The sequence below is a fragment of the Ursus maritimus genome, unplaced genomic scaffold, assembly GCF_017311325.1.
Source record: "Ursus maritimus isolate PB19 unplaced genomic scaffold, ASM1731132v1 scaffold_20, whole genome shotgun sequence".
Classification (NCBI taxonomy): domain Eukaryota; kingdom Metazoa; phylum Chordata; class Mammalia; order Carnivora; family Ursidae; genus Ursus; species Ursus maritimus.
Window position 1 is genome coordinate 51,613,573 of NW_024424453.1, and position 15,979 is coordinate 51,629,551.

General features: G+C 48.1%; 1 protein-coding gene across 2 annotated transcripts in view; it reads right to left on the bottom strand.

Moving 5' to 3' along the window:
* The window catches only part of ITGA9 (integrin subunit alpha 9), a 326,219-nt gene that overhangs the window by 269,213 nt on the left and 41,027 nt on the right, over positions 1–15,979 (bottom strand). For both annotated transcript variants that reach the window (XM_040636970.1, XM_040636971.1), the window contains exons 6-9: positions 9,254–9,383; positions 6,676–6,761; positions 4,667–4,735; positions 190–327 (exon numbers count right to left, since the gene is read on the bottom strand). In XM_040636970.1, coding sequence (XP_040492904.1) covers positions 190–327; positions 4,667–4,735; positions 6,676–6,761; positions 9,254–9,383 — 423 coding nt within the window. The remainder of the gene's footprint in view (positions 1–189; positions 328–4,666; positions 4,736–6,675; positions 6,762–9,253; positions 9,384–15,979) is intronic.

A 15,979-nucleotide genomic window follows, 5' to 3' on the forward strand; every position in this document is an offset into this window, starting at 1 on the left:
GCAGTGACAACACTGTGTCCGGCTTTTCATTAATGGCATGCTGAGCTTTCTGAAGGTAGGAAGCACGTCTTTTCTCCTCCTCTGGGTAACGCGGCCCAGCGCATGGCCCGGCGTGGCGTTGGGTCACCCCTCGCTGGACAGATGTCCCTCTCCCACACCCGTCCACCTGGTACCCAGCAGTGTACTCACATTTCCTCTGTTGATGTAGACGGTGACCTGCCCCTCATCCCTGATCTCAGAGAACATGGGGGCCCCCACCAGCAGGTCAGAGAGGCCATCCGCGTTCAGGTCAACTGCGCATAAGGAGGAGCCGAAGTAAGAGCCCATCTGCAACCAAGTCGAGTTGCAACAAAGCGTTCAGTGTCTGCCCTCACACAGGAGGCCCTCACTTTCCTCTAGCCCACTGCTTTAGAAACTCCTGCCCCCAAGCTGTGAAGGCTGTGCTGCCCCATAAGCCAGAAGGCCTGGGCCAGTGGTGAAATGCCTGTGCCCATCAGACCAAAGCTAACTGGCTCAGAGTCTCCCTCCTTGGAGTCCTACCAAGGGGGAAACAAGTGGACCAACCCCAGGAGAATAAGGTATGGTTTTTAAAAACACAAGCCAAGGTTACAAAACAGGTTACAACCATAGTGAAAGTGCCTCCTATAACAAACATTTGACAGGGCTAACGAAGTAAGAATATGAAATTTCATAACACAAGGCAAGCGTGAAAATAAACGCTACATGGAGAAATAGATTACCCTCTCCCAGGCCTGCACAGAGCTAAACCTAACCAGGAAGGCATGAACTCAAGTGACAGGAAAAGGCACTGTGACTAAGACTATGTAACAGGTAAGGGAACACGGCCAGGTTCCACTCGTTCTTTTTGAATCAGAGCTTAATCCAATGCCTATTATCGTAAATCAGGGGTCCCAAACCCAAACGCTAATGGGATCCAGGCAGGTGACAGAACAGGTATAAGAAAAAAACAAGTAACACTGTAAGTATGCTCACAGGTCGCAAGTGACGCTTGGCTTCAGTGTCTAACAAGCAATAGGGAGTGGTAGGGACTGTGGCAAACTGGGACTCACAGAGCCAGCTACCAGAGCCGCTCCTACCCAGCCGCAGTCCACTGCTGCCATGAGGGAGGCCGACTCAGGGACACCAACCTTCCCGCTTTTCAAGAGAAGCCAAAATCTAAAATTTTATTTGAGGTGCCTCTTTCTAAAATGCAAGCAACTTGTTCACAATAAAAACGAAGAAACAAACACAGCGGGCAGGCCAAACAAAAAGTTTTACAGGCTGCATCCTTTCCAAAGGCTGCCAGTTTGCAACCTCTGTTGGAAAGAAAAAAAAAAAAGGCCATTCTTCCATTCTTTTAAAATAAATGTTTTCAGATAAAAGGGGTCTGGTTCTGCTGATGGGAACAAGTGTTTTCTTTCGGAGCTGGTGTTTGTTGGCGGCTGCCCCAGGGAGTGTGAGAGCAGTGGAGGGCACTCTGGTCCATTTCCTGCAGTGAACCGGGGGACAGGAGCCCCTCCCCAGTCACACGCCACTTGTGCTCAATGTACCCCACCCTGCCACCACCCATTCCCAAAGGAGAAAGGTGTGGGCAACGCTTGGATTCACAGCAGAGACCAAGTTGCCAGTCACTAATTCAGTGGCCTTGCCGATCTATCTGGACTTCAGTAAAACAAACAAACAAACAAACAAGCTGGTGAGACCCACACAAGGCCCCGAGAACCAAAGCTGCTGGCTGTTCTCTCTGGCTGAGCCCCAGGAGAACTATTTGTTTCATTCCAATGGGCTATTTAACTTGGCATCTTCATTGGTGTTCAATCAGAAATCCCTGAACGTGAAGTTTCCTAAGTTTTGACATGCAAACACTTCAGATACCCCGCTAACGCAATAAAACTCCTATATGAGGCAATGACACGCTGTGTGTGTGTGTGTGTGTGTGTGTGTGTGTGTGTGTGTGTGTGTGTGTGGAGGGGTGCTCCTTGATCAGAGCTCTCCCATCAGCCTAGAAATGCAGGGACGTGTGTCTATTAACATCTGGATTGTGCACATACTGATCATTTCTTAGATGTACTGTATGAAGGATGTCAGCCACCAAAAACTGGAACTGTTCGGTTTTGTTGTTTTGTTTTTCTTATGGTAAGGCCAGGGGACAGGACTACCTGACCAAATTCTGGCCAGACAAAAGCAGAAGCGGACCAGTGGTGGACTGAGTCAGAGCCCTCCCATGTGTGTGTGGCTCCGGACAAAGGGGTAAAGAGACATCCTTTGAAAGCCTGGGGTCATGTCCTTTCCCTCTGAAATAATGGAGAAGTCAGAGAGACTAGAATTTCCCATTTCTTCTGGCAAAAAGCAGAATAAGATGTAGAAAGAGGGTAATGGTCTTTTTCAAAATCAGAACCCTGATGATGGGGGTAAAGCTAGAAGCCAGAGACACAGGAGGGCAAGAGTGGGTGTGGCACGAGGAAGGAGTGACTCTAGCTAGGATCGTGCAGAGTGAGGGTGTGGCGTGGCCACGAAGCTGGCCGGTGAAACATCTGGCCTTTCAGTGCCCTCCCTCCCAGGGAGCCCCAATACCTACAGGGACATTCAAGCAGACACACAAGCCAGTCTGTCCTGGGACTCTCAGTCACGGAGCCCTCAGGAAGCGGGCACAAGTGTCTTCTCAAATGTTTACCTCTCCCACCATCCACTCTTAAATCTGTTGTCCCAAACCTGACTGTGATCTGTCACAGATGGGTGGCCGTGTAAGTTGCCATCTGCCCCGGGAGGCTTTTGAGAAGGAGGGGGCACAATTATAGGCTGTTAATTAAGCCAGGATGACTGGCGTTAACTGGCTCTGCCCTGGGCACAGGCAGCAGGTGATGGGGGGGGGGGCAGAGGCAGCAGGTGCAGAGACACAGGTGGAAATGACTTGAAGATACTCTGAAAACTGGGTGACAGGTGTGCTCCTGCTCTGCACGTCACTTCAGAGTCCTTACATAGTAGTTACATGGGGTGATGGATGTGAGCTCACCATGTATGCACGGGCCAAATCATTGTGTTGAACACCTTGAGCTCACCCAACGCTATATGTCAATTATATCTCAATAAGGGGAGGGCACCTTTCATTTCATGCTGTCAAGCCCAGGTTCGTTTGAAGGAGAGGGGTGGGAGTCTGGGTTTCCCACACGAGGCACACTCACCCGTTTGTTTTATTTTTTTTCTTTTTAAGAAAGAACTAAAATGTTAGACTTAGGAGCATTCACACCCTACTTGCTCTTTGGGGCTCTATCAAATGGCACTGTGTTATTTCTTGTCTAACTGTCCAAGGTGCTTGGAAAACCTTTTTTGCAGAATTGCTTACAGTCCTTTTCCAGTGTGACTGCTTTGGGGTTTTGGAAATGTTAAAATAACACAGGCCAGTGCAGTTCCCAGGGGAATGAGGAGCTGTTCTCAGGGAAAACTTCACAAAACTGATTTGGTGATGCATTTTTTTAATTGAAAAGATTATGACAATTCTCTACTAAATACACACATTAAGGTTGTTAAAGTTGAAAAAAAAATTCTACCTGTGAGCGGAATTTGGGGAAGTGAGGATACGCACCGTCAGAACAGTGCGTAATGGCGTCAGGCTTTTGTAGAGCAGGTCTAACCCACAGTGGGACCTAAACTGGGCTGCGGCATGTGGCCCGCCCACAGAGAAAACAGTCATCTTCCCCCTTTTCTTAGGGTGGTAGGACGTAAAACCACCTTCCACATTTTCCTACCTCCTGGAATCTCCCTCCCAAGCCCCAGGAGTCCTGTACTTCTTCCCAGAGCCCACTAAGGCCTCCACACCAAGGCAAGCCTCCAGAGTATCCCTTGGTCTCCAACCAAAATGTGTATCCCAAGATGAGCCAATCTCCCTAAATGATCCTGCTGGTCTGAGCCACACTAAGGTGTGCAAGACGGACAAGCCCACGAAAACGTGGCTTATGAATCAGAGACTCTCTACTGACTTCATCCCAGACTATGGTGCAGCGTAACAGAAACGTGCAGGAAATGGAGAGAGGATTAGGGCCAGGATGAAGACAAGATAACGCACGCAGATAAACCTTGCCCAGGACTAACACCAAGGCAGCCTTCCCAAGCCATTTCTATTTCAAGGTTCTCAAAGGAGCTGAGTGACTTCTGTTTGGTTTCTCTTTGTGTGGCAATGGTGGTGGGGGCTCAGGATGAGAGGATGAGGGTGGCGCTGGGCCAGGGACACAGGGAGAGTGAGAGCCAATTGCCTGCATGCCTACTGAGTTAGGTTTCATGGGTTTGTTACTGTACTTGACTGCGTCTGATCTCTCTGGGGTGTCGATGTGTAGGTATAAGAGAGAGGCAGATGGAGGGTTATAAAAGGCAGACACACACAGCAAGTCGTAATTCTGAGGACTATCTGAACTATGGAAATTCTTTTCGAACTCTGTGATGTAATTGGTCATGTCCAAACTCATCTTGCTACCTGTGCCCTACAATGAGCGTGAATTCCACAGTCCGCAGGATACACACAATGCTGGGGAGGTTAAGGCAGCTGCATGCGGGGTCGCCGCAAACGTAGGGCACGGATAGGGCCTCTACACCAATTTTCTAAGAAGTGAACTGATTCCCACAGGATGACATCTCACAAGCAAAAAGAAGACACCAGTATCCAGAATCTCACCTTTTTACCTGATGCCTGAAAAATCTTAATTAAGGTGCCCGATCTTCGATCAGCTCTAAAAATATAAACCTATGGAATGAAAAAAAAATCTAGTTAAGATAGAAGCCCTGACCAAAATACTGACCAGCATCTTCCTGAGAGTCCTATTTAGATCAAGGCCAACCAGGCACATGGCTTAAGCTGGCTGATAATAAAGAAGTCAGTGTTCCCTGCACGTTACCAACTCTGCAAAAAAGAGTGTCCTTCAATCTGAGGTACATGCATCTCTACCACAAAGAGGATCATTGATGGGGAACGTCCCAAATGACAGGACTACAGAAGCTCTTTTCCAAGTTGCATCTTATAGCAATAACATCCCGTGAGAACCAGGGGAGGGGACCCTCCTGTGGGGTAAGAAGCCACCACGCTAGTAAGAATGTGTTTGTGCCCTGACACCAGAAATGAATAATCCTGCAGGCCAGAGGTCTAGTCTAGGGTCCCCGGGGAATGGGACAGTCGGCGACTGTGTCAACTACAACCGGTTTTCCCAGCACCTCTGAAAGGTGCATTGTCAGATTCTTTGTTGTTAGCTGAATCCAGGATATTCTCTGTCTGGTTCTATCAGTTACAAATACTGTTCTTATCCTAAGACTTGACTATCTTAAGACTATCGCAAACATCTGCAGAGAACACAATGCAATCAGATCAAAGTTTGTGTTCCTGGTGAGAAAAGGAAGCATTGAAGCATCCGCATGGCTGTGAGCCGGGAGGCAGGCAGGCCCTGTTAGCAACACTACAGAGAAGGCTGCACACACGCACGCAGCTTCTTCCCCCGACAACATTATCAGTGTGGGGACGGCTCTCGGTGCTTCTTCCCTCTACCATGTAGAGGAATTCATGTGACCCTAAAGGACCCACCTCCTTCCTGACATTATCAGAGTTGATCTGCATGCCTCCACCCACTCGGTGCCCTGTGCTTTTATCTGGTTTCATTCTCCGAGATCCTTTCTCCCTAGCACCAGTGTCAGCAGGGAGGCACAAGTTCCAGAAATGAGAGTTGAGGCTCCTAACTCCAGCCTGGGAGGATCCAGGGACATGACCCTCGTGATGTACCAGTCAAGCCCAGTCAGCTGACCAGACTGACATGTTGGCTCAAGGCTCCAATGGACAGTGGTCTTGGCCCATCATCTGGGCCTCTCTAAAATCCAGACCCCACTTCTCTGAGCCCCTGGAGATATGGCCATACTCCATCCTAGGTCCACCCCATGGGCTCAGGTCCAAAGATCATTCCCTTGTTCAGATTTTTCTATGGAGTTAAAAATGCACGTTCTTGACTCATGCAGACCTACCCAACCTAGATTTCCTGTACACTGGAGCTAAACAATCAGCAAGCGTAGTTGTTCATACTCTCGGCCCCATAGAGGCCACAATTCCTAAAGGGACCAGACAGCCCTAGATCCATGGGGTATTTCCTATACTCTGGGCAGATCCTTTAGGAAATCTGACCCATAGATTCCCAGTACAGCCATTGGACTGAACCAGTCTTGGCTCTAAAACACTGGGGAAATAAGTATGACAATCTAGGCCCCAAGACAAATAAATAAAGTCCCAAAGATACTGGGACTAAACCCAGCTCTATTAAGTCAAAGTCGAAATTGGAAAGGGCTTGGCAGAGCGGAGAATTTAAAGCTGAATAGTACTGGACACCATTCCTTTGGAGGACGCCATGATGCCAAGGGTCAGTCTTAAAAATCTCACACACAGAGTCAGCTGCCAAACACAGTGGAGATGAGAACATGAAGAGAATGGAGAGTTCTGGGGGTAGCATGCACTCTCTGATTAAGCTTTCAAAATACACTCTCAAAAGCCACTGGAAGGAAACTGATGGAAACTCCTCATTACTTCATCATTTATCTGCCAGCCACCCAGCAGAATGTTCAGATCAAATAAGTGACAAATCTCCACACCAGGGGCAGCACGCTCACCCCTGGTGTCTGACCCCATGCCATTCCACAGACTTTTCTCCTCACCTTCCCGATGCCTTCATCCTGGGGGGCACCTCCTACCACATCGGTGGTGGACGGGCGAGAGAAGGAGCCAGCCGTCACTGCATAGCCTGTAAAAGGGTGGGCATCGACCGAGGAGAGGATGAGAGAGGGTAGGGAAGAAAAGATCCATCTGAGGAAAAAGGGTCTCCAGCATCCCTTATCTGGATTGTTATGACCCAGCTATTCTCGGAACATAACCTCCCAGGGAACGAATGACATCTGTCAGTCTTCTCATGCTGAAATGGCTCATCTCACAAAAAGTCAGGTTCACAAAAACATCGGGGCAGGAAAGANNNNGTGTTTTCTGAGGGTCCTCTTTAAAACAAGTACTGTGCTAAATACTTTCTATCTGTTTTTTCTTTTTGAGATCTAATTTTCATACATCTGAAGTGTAGAACTCAATGAAAGTGTCCACATGTACACAGCCATGCCATCACCACCCAGAGTAAAATATAAGTACAGAACCCAAACTAGAAGGTGCCCTCCTACCCTTTCAAGTCCCTACAGGCAGCCACTATTCTCTATCACTATATGTTAGGTTTACCCATTCTAGAACTTCACTCAATATAACACCTGTGACACTCATCCATGCTGAGTATAATAGCAGACGTTTCCTTTTACTGTGGAGAAATGGTCTACTGCATGAGGAGATCAGGATATCTTTATCCTACTGCTGGGCATCTGGGTTGTTCCCAGCTGTTCCAGCTTTACTATGAATAAAGCTGCTGTGAACATCCCTAGGCATGTCTTTGGACGCCAACAAATTTTAATCTCACAATGTTATGAGGAAGGCATGATTATTTCTTCCATTTTACAGATGTAGGAACTGAGACTAAACATGGTTAGGTAACATGCCCCAGATAACACAGCAAGATTCAAATCCAATCTGTGTGTCTCCAAAGCCTCTGTTGTTAACCACTGTACCATCTTCCCTCCTTAGAGAAGGCAGAAAGAAGCTGATGGTAGGGGGGTCGGTATGGATGAGAAAAGAATCTGGATGCAAAAGGAATCTAGAAACAAAAGTAAAAGTTGTCTGAGCTTAGTCTAAATGTCTCCTGCTTATTGAGAACCTTGTGGGCAGGCTTAAAGTTCTCCTTTAGCCAACAAAAACCCTTATGGGTGGCCATATATTCCCCAAAACTTGTCTTCACCTTCAAAGCCCAATGCTGTGATCACAAGCTGTTTGGATTTTGTGATGACGCCATATTGTGATCAATTCTTATTGACCCTGTAGCCTGACCACGTTACCTAAAAGCATTATGAGTGATAGCAAAGCCTCGGGTGACCTTGAAAGCCCTGCAGCAATAAGGGTCTCTGGTACACAGGGACAACCCACCACCCCTCAAGTTCAAAGGACCTATCCTGAACCTAAAGCCACACCCAAACCATGTTATCTGCTGCCTTCTAAGTGTGTGTCAGGTCTCCCTGCTGCGCACGAGGCACTCTATCAAGTCCTGGAAATGTCAGGCCAAACCCCCACCTCTGAGGCGCTCCCAGGTGAGCGAGGGCTCCATACTAGAGGTCAGTGCTGTCTCCACCGCACATACTCAGGAGGCAGCTCCACATTTAGACTCTGGGCTCAGAAACCACGGGTTTAAGCCCCCACCCTGCTATTTACAAGCCATGTGACCTCGGCAAGTTATGTACTTCTTTGTGCCTCAGTTTCTTTGCCTCTGAAACGTGGGTAATGGTAGTTGCCTCATAATGTTTCAGGAATGAAAAGAAGTAGTATCCAGAATAATAGCATTCAGAGCATGAACTAAGGAAAAGAGCCACGCAAAATCTTCAGGTCCACAAGCAAAGACAGCCTGTCTCTGTACCTCAATAGGGCCAGTGTCATGTTGCCTGGTGGCTGTTAAGTTGTATCTATTTTCTTTCTAGACGGTTGAAAGAGTTGAGAAAATAGGAGCAATTTTTCTAAGCCTGTGATTAACCTTCAGCATTATGCTGCCACCCATCATGCTAATTTCTGGTTCTTATTATTTCTTTTTTTTTTTAAGATTTTATTTATTTATTTGACAGAGAGAGCACAAGCAGGGGGACGGCAGGCAGAGAGAGAGGGAGAAGCAGGCTCTCCGCTCAGCAGGGAGCCCCACACGGGGCTCGATCCCTAGCCTGGGTTCATGACCTGAGCTGAAGGCAGACGCCCAACTGACTGAGCCACCCAGGCATGCCCAGTTCTTATTATTTCTATTTGCAGCTGGTGTGACCAGGAAGCAGAGGCCACAGCCAAAGAAATGCCATGGAAAACCCGGATTCTACTGCGCTCATTTTGTATCTGAACTTAAGTAACTGCTCAAATAAAAACATTTTGCTTCCTTGGAGGTTCAAATGTCCGCTCTGTAATTAAATCACAGTTTTAATTCAGACCCCTCCTTTGTTCTCTACCTGCCGGGTGTGAGGCTCGATGAAAGTGTCCCGGCTAAGAGCGTACCTAATTAGAACAATAGACGTGAAAGCCAACAAACTCTTCTTTTCAGCAGTAAAGCAACAGTTTGCGGGCCAGGGGAGAACCGCTCCCATTTCCCCTTCTTACCTGTCACGTCCCTAAGCTACTCACCCAGGTAAGTGTACCGCCTGTTCATGATCGCTTCGTCGTTCAGTTTGAAATAGGTGTTGTCCGTAAGGTTCAGCACTTTGACTGTCCCGGCCCAATAAAATGACCCTGGGGCGCCCATCACCACCAGCTCCTACCGAAGAGAAACCCAAAGGTAAATAAACAGGGAAGGAAGCTGAGGAGGGAGCAGGTGGTACCACAGCCAACAACTCGAAGATACCTCACACCAAGGATTTCTCCAGCTGAGCAACAAAACCTACCGCACCACATTCCCGGGTGTTACAGAATCCATCATACCTGCGGGGTCCTCAGGAACAAAGACAGGGATAACTGAGCAAGGTGACAGAATGAGGAACATACCAGGTCGCTACGCTACCCAAGGATAAGCTCATGCGTATTTCCTCACCTTCACAACAGGGTCAAACGAGGAAATGACAAACATCGCACATTGTCCTAAATCGCAGAATTCCAGGAAACAGTGCTCATGAAAAGACACCACCCCCTCACCCAGCCTGGCCCCCAATCCCACCTGCCCCATACAGAGCAAGGAGAAAACAATGACCAGAAGCATCTTTGCAAAAAACCGTGCATTAACAGTCCAAGGAAATCCCCCCGAGTCCTCACTCAGGACGCTCCTCTCAAGAATGGCTGAAAGCTTGCTTTTGTGGCCACTGTGGCCCATTGCAAACTCACAACAAAATCAAGAGAGCAGAGAGGCACACTAAGGGAAGGACAGAGACCCTTGACAGCAAGAGACAGCACTGCTATTAAAAAACAGACCCAGAGGGGCGCCTGGGTGGCCCAGTCAGTTAAGCGTCCAATTCTTGGTTTCAGCTCAGATCATGATCTCATGGGTCATGGGATCTAGCACTGCACTGAGCCCTTGGGATCCATGCTCAGGGGGGAGTCTGCTTGAGATTCTCTCCCTCTGCCCCTCTTCCCACTCACATGTGTGTGCTTTCTCTCTCCCTAAAATAAATAAATAAATCTTAAAAAAAAAAAAAAAAAAAGACCAGAAACACAAAGACACAGTGGTCTCCAGCATTTGCATTACGGGCAAATGGCCCTGCACCCTCAACAGGGCCAACGGCTGGTTTGTGCTCCAAAGCCATCTAATGAGCAATACTGATGAGAATTCCAAGTGCTCCCAAATGACGCACCTACCTAAGGAAGTCAGCACGGATAACTACATGGCTTCACCCACAAGAACAGGCATTGTCACTGGGGTAAAGAAAGTTGGAAATGATCTAAGGGTACCTGGGTGCTCAGTTGCTTAAGCGTCTGCCTCTGGCTCAGGTCATGATCCCAGGGTCCTGGGATCAAGTCCTGCTTTGGGCTCCCTGCTCAGCGGGGTGTCTGCTGCTTCTCCCTCTCCCCCCCCCCCCGTGTGTGTGTGTGTGTGTGTGTGTGTGTGCACTCTCTCTCATGCCCTCTCTCAAGTAAATAAGTAAAATCTTAAAAAAAGAAAGAAAGAAAAAAAAGAAAAGAAAAAAGAAAAGAAAAGAAAGTTGGAAATGATCTAAACATCTAACAGCTGGGATCCTAAATCATGGTACACCCATTCAACAGAATCCAGCAGTGGTAAAAATGCTTTAGATGTAACAGCACCGAGACAGGGCCGCAAAGTGCTGAGTTAAACAGGCCAAACAATATGTATACTCCGATCACATTTTATAAAAGGAAAAAAAAATGTGTACAGACAGACGAAACAGAAACCAGAAGGAGAAGCCCTAAACATTTATGGTTTTTTTCCACTGGGTGACACGATTACAGGAATCCCTCCCCTCCCCTCCCCTCCCTTCTTCTGTCACTCTGTCTCTTTCTCTGTGTCTCTGTCTCTCTCTCATCCCTAAAATTTATTTTGTGTTTTTCAAAATTCTACTTTTTTACTTTTTTAGATTTTATTTATTAATTTGAGAGAGAGTGTGTGCACAAGTTGGGGGGAGGGGCAGAGGAAGAAGCATACTCCCCACTGAGCAGGGAGCCTGATGCAGGACTCGATCCCAGGACCCTCGGATCATGACCTGAGCCAAAGGCAGACGCTTAAACAACTGAGCCACCCAGCACCCAAGTGTTTTTCAAAATTCTAGAACAATGACTAAACACTGAGAAGAAAGTCACCTCAGAAAACGCACAACATGTTCAAAATGGAGCACACTCTGTGTGGAAGCCGCGCTGAGGGGAGGTGCCCACGGGCTACTGCATCCACTAGATGACCCTGGCTGAGGCTTTCATTCCTTCCTTCCCCAACAGGGAATCCCTTCTTTTGATTATATTTCCCAAAGTACCTACACTGCAATAAGAAACAATTAAAATTATTTTCCTAACACAATCATTAATTTTTCATTCAGTAATATTAAGCACCTACTACTATCATGTATGAAAGCTTATACTAGATACACAAATCAAAGAAGTCCCCTTGTATGACAATCCCAGGGGAAGGCAATGTGGAAATATACAAAATATTTTAGAAAAAAATTCTATCCAAAGGGTTCAAATAAAGCCAATCTCAGGGGAACCCCCTCAGCTGTACACAAACCCCAAAGGTGCAGGCTGTGCAGACAGTGGATGCTAGACACAGCAATGTCATCGAGGCTCTCAGTGCCCAAACACACCCACCCCTCCCTTGGCTCTTCGAGTTCTATTTCAGAAACATCCTTCCAGGTTGACCCCTCTCTGGAGAGCTGGCCTCACCACTGTCAGAAGCTGCTGCTTTCCAACAAGTCCCTGAAGGCTAGATCTTGCTATAAGGCTCCTGAGTTTCTGATGACAATTCATAAAGTCACACTGAATTCCCACAGAGCAAAAGTCAGAACAACCTAGAGCCATCTAAAGAGAACGAGAAGAAGAAAGAGCGCATGGGCAGGAGAGCCAGGTACGACCGTGGTGGCAATAGGGCAATGCTTTGAACAAGGCGTGTGCTGAGGTCCATTTGGAAAAGAACTTTAAACAGTAGGGTGTGAGCACAGACAGAAGACAAGCCACCATATCCTGCCTCAATGGCATGTTGCTGGTGATTCAGGAAGGTGGAGACCAGGAAAGACTGTGGAGAAACACCGCATTCAGGTTCTGCGGTCCTAGCCACCTCCAAGGGAGCTGTTGATAAGTCGGACACTCTGAGGCATCTCACTGTTTTATAAAAACATATCACTTCCTGCACTCAGAACTCATCACTGAAAAAACACAGGAGGTGAGTGCATTCATTCACTCCTGCCCCTATTCTCATCTGTTCTGTGTAAGGCACTGTGCCACTTCTAGAAGGAGCATTAGACAAATGACCAGTTCCTCAGAGGAGAAAGACTTCTTCCTTGGCCTTGAGCTCAGAAAGGAATTTGGAATCCAGTGTCTAAACACACAGGGCATGGGAGAACAGAATGACCCTTGGCCTCGATACCAGTGGTACACAGCACATAGAGAGCTTTCTCCACCTGCAGCTCTTCATAAGCCAAAGCCCCGAGCATCACCAGAGATGCATAAGGCTCTCTGGGACACCAGGCGGTAGACACATTGTTTTCTGATGATTTAAATCAATCCAGCATAAAAATTGAGAGCTGTATGTCTAACACATCCCCACACCTGCTCTCTCAAACATCACAAAGAGAAGACAAGGTAATCTCTCCTCAGAAACCTTTAAACCAAAGCTCTTGTCTGTCTTCCTCCTCCTCCTCTTCACGCTCATGCCTCCTTCTCCCTTGGTTCAAACTAAAACACCTGAGGTTGAGCCTGGGACCTGCAGGGCTGGGGCTGGGGCAGCAGAGGGGCAAGAAAGCAGTGTCTTCCTGGAATTCTCTGTATTGGTTTTCCCATTCACTAGGGATGATGCCTGGGCCCTTTTGGTACTGTTTACCAGTGCCAGGAAAATGGCGTCAGGGCTTAGCTCCCCACCACCCAGGAATAGCCAATGCAAATGGCACAGAGAAACTCAAGCTTCTCTGCAAGCCAAAGGCCACACCACCTAACTCCCATGTGGGCTCTCTTCCATAAACAGTGTGGGCCTTTTCCCAAGGTGCATTTATTAGCAGAACCTCCAGAGGCACGGAGGAGTGTAGGTGTGCCTGAGAAGCCGCGGACTTTTTTCTCTGCGTACTGCTGCAAGCTGGCATGAGTGGGGGAGGGGGGCAGAGGGGCACTCAGGATCTACAATAGAAGTCTGCACCCCAGACTTCTACTCAGATGTCTTCAGGCTCCCACGGCAGTGCTCCAAAGCTGGCGGGTTGGTCCATGACTTCTCTTGCTACTCACAAGTATCTGTCTCTGTCACCCTAGGCTACAAAAATAAAGTTCCCAGGAAGCTCTCCTTTATCCTCAGTGACAGGCGAAAACTCATGTGGCAACCGTAGTTCAAACAGCTTTGGCAACCCCTGGGTCACAGACCTTCAGGTCAAGCGGGCACCTCAGGCCAGAGTACTTGGGGGCCACATGGCCGTGTTCGGAAGGCCACAGAAGCACATCCAGCTTGCGAGGTAGCTGCCTGCCCTGTGCAGGGACAGCCCAGCCCCCAGCAAGAGCCAGCCCAAGTAACGGGGTCAGCAGGAGGGCGGGGTGGGGGAGAAGAGCTGCCTGACCCCTTCAACCACATTTCCTGCTCAGCCTCCAACAGCTGAAGTTCCAGAAACAAGAGAGGCAGTGAGTTCAAAGACCTCCTGTTTAAGGAGGCCAAAGCCCAGGGCAGCCAGGGGACAGTGGCCGGGTCAGAGGACTAAGCCTCCCACTCGCTCACCCCACAACCCCCATCCACGCACCATTGCCCCACTGCTGTCTGCCCAGCCAGCACACGCTGAGGCCTCACGGTTCCCAGAACCTGGAGTTTCAATAGGTCCTCTTGTCCTTCTGGTCACCTGGAGCTTGCACAGCCCCATGGGCTGCCCTCCACCCCTGCCCTTTCTGCTCTTCCCACCAAGCCCTCCTTCCACCCAACCCAATGCCCTGTCTTCCCTGACCTTCCACCTGGTGAGACCATAATGACACTCCCTCCCTGGGAACTCTTTCTCTCCCTTAGTTCTCCATCAACATCTCTGATGAATTCTCATTTCTGCAATGAGTCTACTTTTTCTCCTCCCACTGTTGAAAGGAGGCGTCCTCCCCCCCACCCCACCCCGAGCTCCATGCTGAGCACACCCAGCCCCCTCAGAGAGGTGCTAGGAATGACCAAACCAAAGTTTCCTACTCAGGTTGAGTTCTGGTCCCTGTATCCAAGTATCTTCTAAAAACACCTATGAGTGTCCCATCCATCGCCTCACACCGCATGTGCTGAAAGCAGGCCCATCTGTTTACCTCCCCCAGTGGTTCTTCTCTAGGCAGCCTTCTTCCCACTGGGTACCACTGTTCTCCAGAACCCTGCCTCCTACTTCCTCCACCCCACAGGCCTCTGGCCACCCAGCCCACTGATACCGCCTTAATATTCTCCAATTCCCCTGGTCATTTTTTTTATTCCTGCCCTGTTGTTTTGTAGCTGGACCACATCACAGCCTCCTACCTGGCCTCCCTCCTGGCCTTTCCACTTTTAAAATCCTGGGCACGCCAGCCTGCATGGTCTCTCTCTCCCAGCACTGCCATCCACAGTGTCCGTCACCTGCTTGTGGACTTTCAAGGGTGCCCTGCTGCCTCCTGGGCTGAGTAAGACTCTGCTAGACCTTACCAGAGAAACAACAGCCACAGAGGCTATACAATCTCAATGTGCACAGAGACAGAAGGAGAGTGTGAGCTCAGCATACGGCAGGATGGTATTTCAAATCAACGGGGATGAGAAAACCTGGTTAGCAGGCCAATATGAGAACAATCAACTACACGTTTAGGAAAACAATGCAGTTTGTTACTACCATATAATGTTTGCAAAAAGAAATCCAAGATGTACGGAAGAGAGAAATCTTTAAAAAAAATGTAAATATTCTGGAAGAAATTATAGGTGGGTATCTCATATTCTTAGGAGAGGGAGGATCTTTCTGAGAAGTCTAGAATCCAGAGAGAAAATGATTGATGGATTTGACAAATATGACTGTGTGATGGCAGTACAATAAAGACACAATAAGCCAACTCAGACTGATAAAAAAAAAATTTACAACACATATAAGAGATAAGAAATTAGTGTTGAAACTATCTTGCAAGTTCCTAAAAATCAGCTAATCGAAAATAAGAAAAACCAACAGAATAATGGGCCAAAAACATAAACAGGCAATTTCTAGAAAAAGACAAATGGCCAATACTTGAAGAATACTAAACTACACTAGTAAGCAGATAAAGGGACATTACAGGAAAATGAGGTATCTTTTTATAATGACAAAAACTGGTAGTGGTGAGAGGCTGAAGGAACAATGACACACAACTGGGGGACTGTCGGTTGGCAAATACTTCTGGAGTGTAATTTGCCAGAATGTACCCAAATTCAAACGTTGGATAGCTTTGGCACCAGCGATTCCTCTGCTGCGTTTCTCTTCTGCAGAAAAGTGCGCCTGTGCACAAAAATGCCACGTGTGGGCACCTCCAGCCCCATGCTGCCAGGGAGTCTGGTACATTCCAGCAGCCATCCCAAGTCTCTGAGGCTGGAGGAGGTGAGTCCAGGAGGCCAGGTAACAGGTGAGACAGGAAAGGTAGGAAGACCTGGGTGGCCACGTGGAAGAGTCTGGATCTTATTGTTAAGTATGATGGGGATACAGAAGGTTCTGAGCAAAGGAGAGCCACAATATTTTTCTCATTTTGAGGAGGTAGTTTTGGCTACTATGTGGGAAGAGG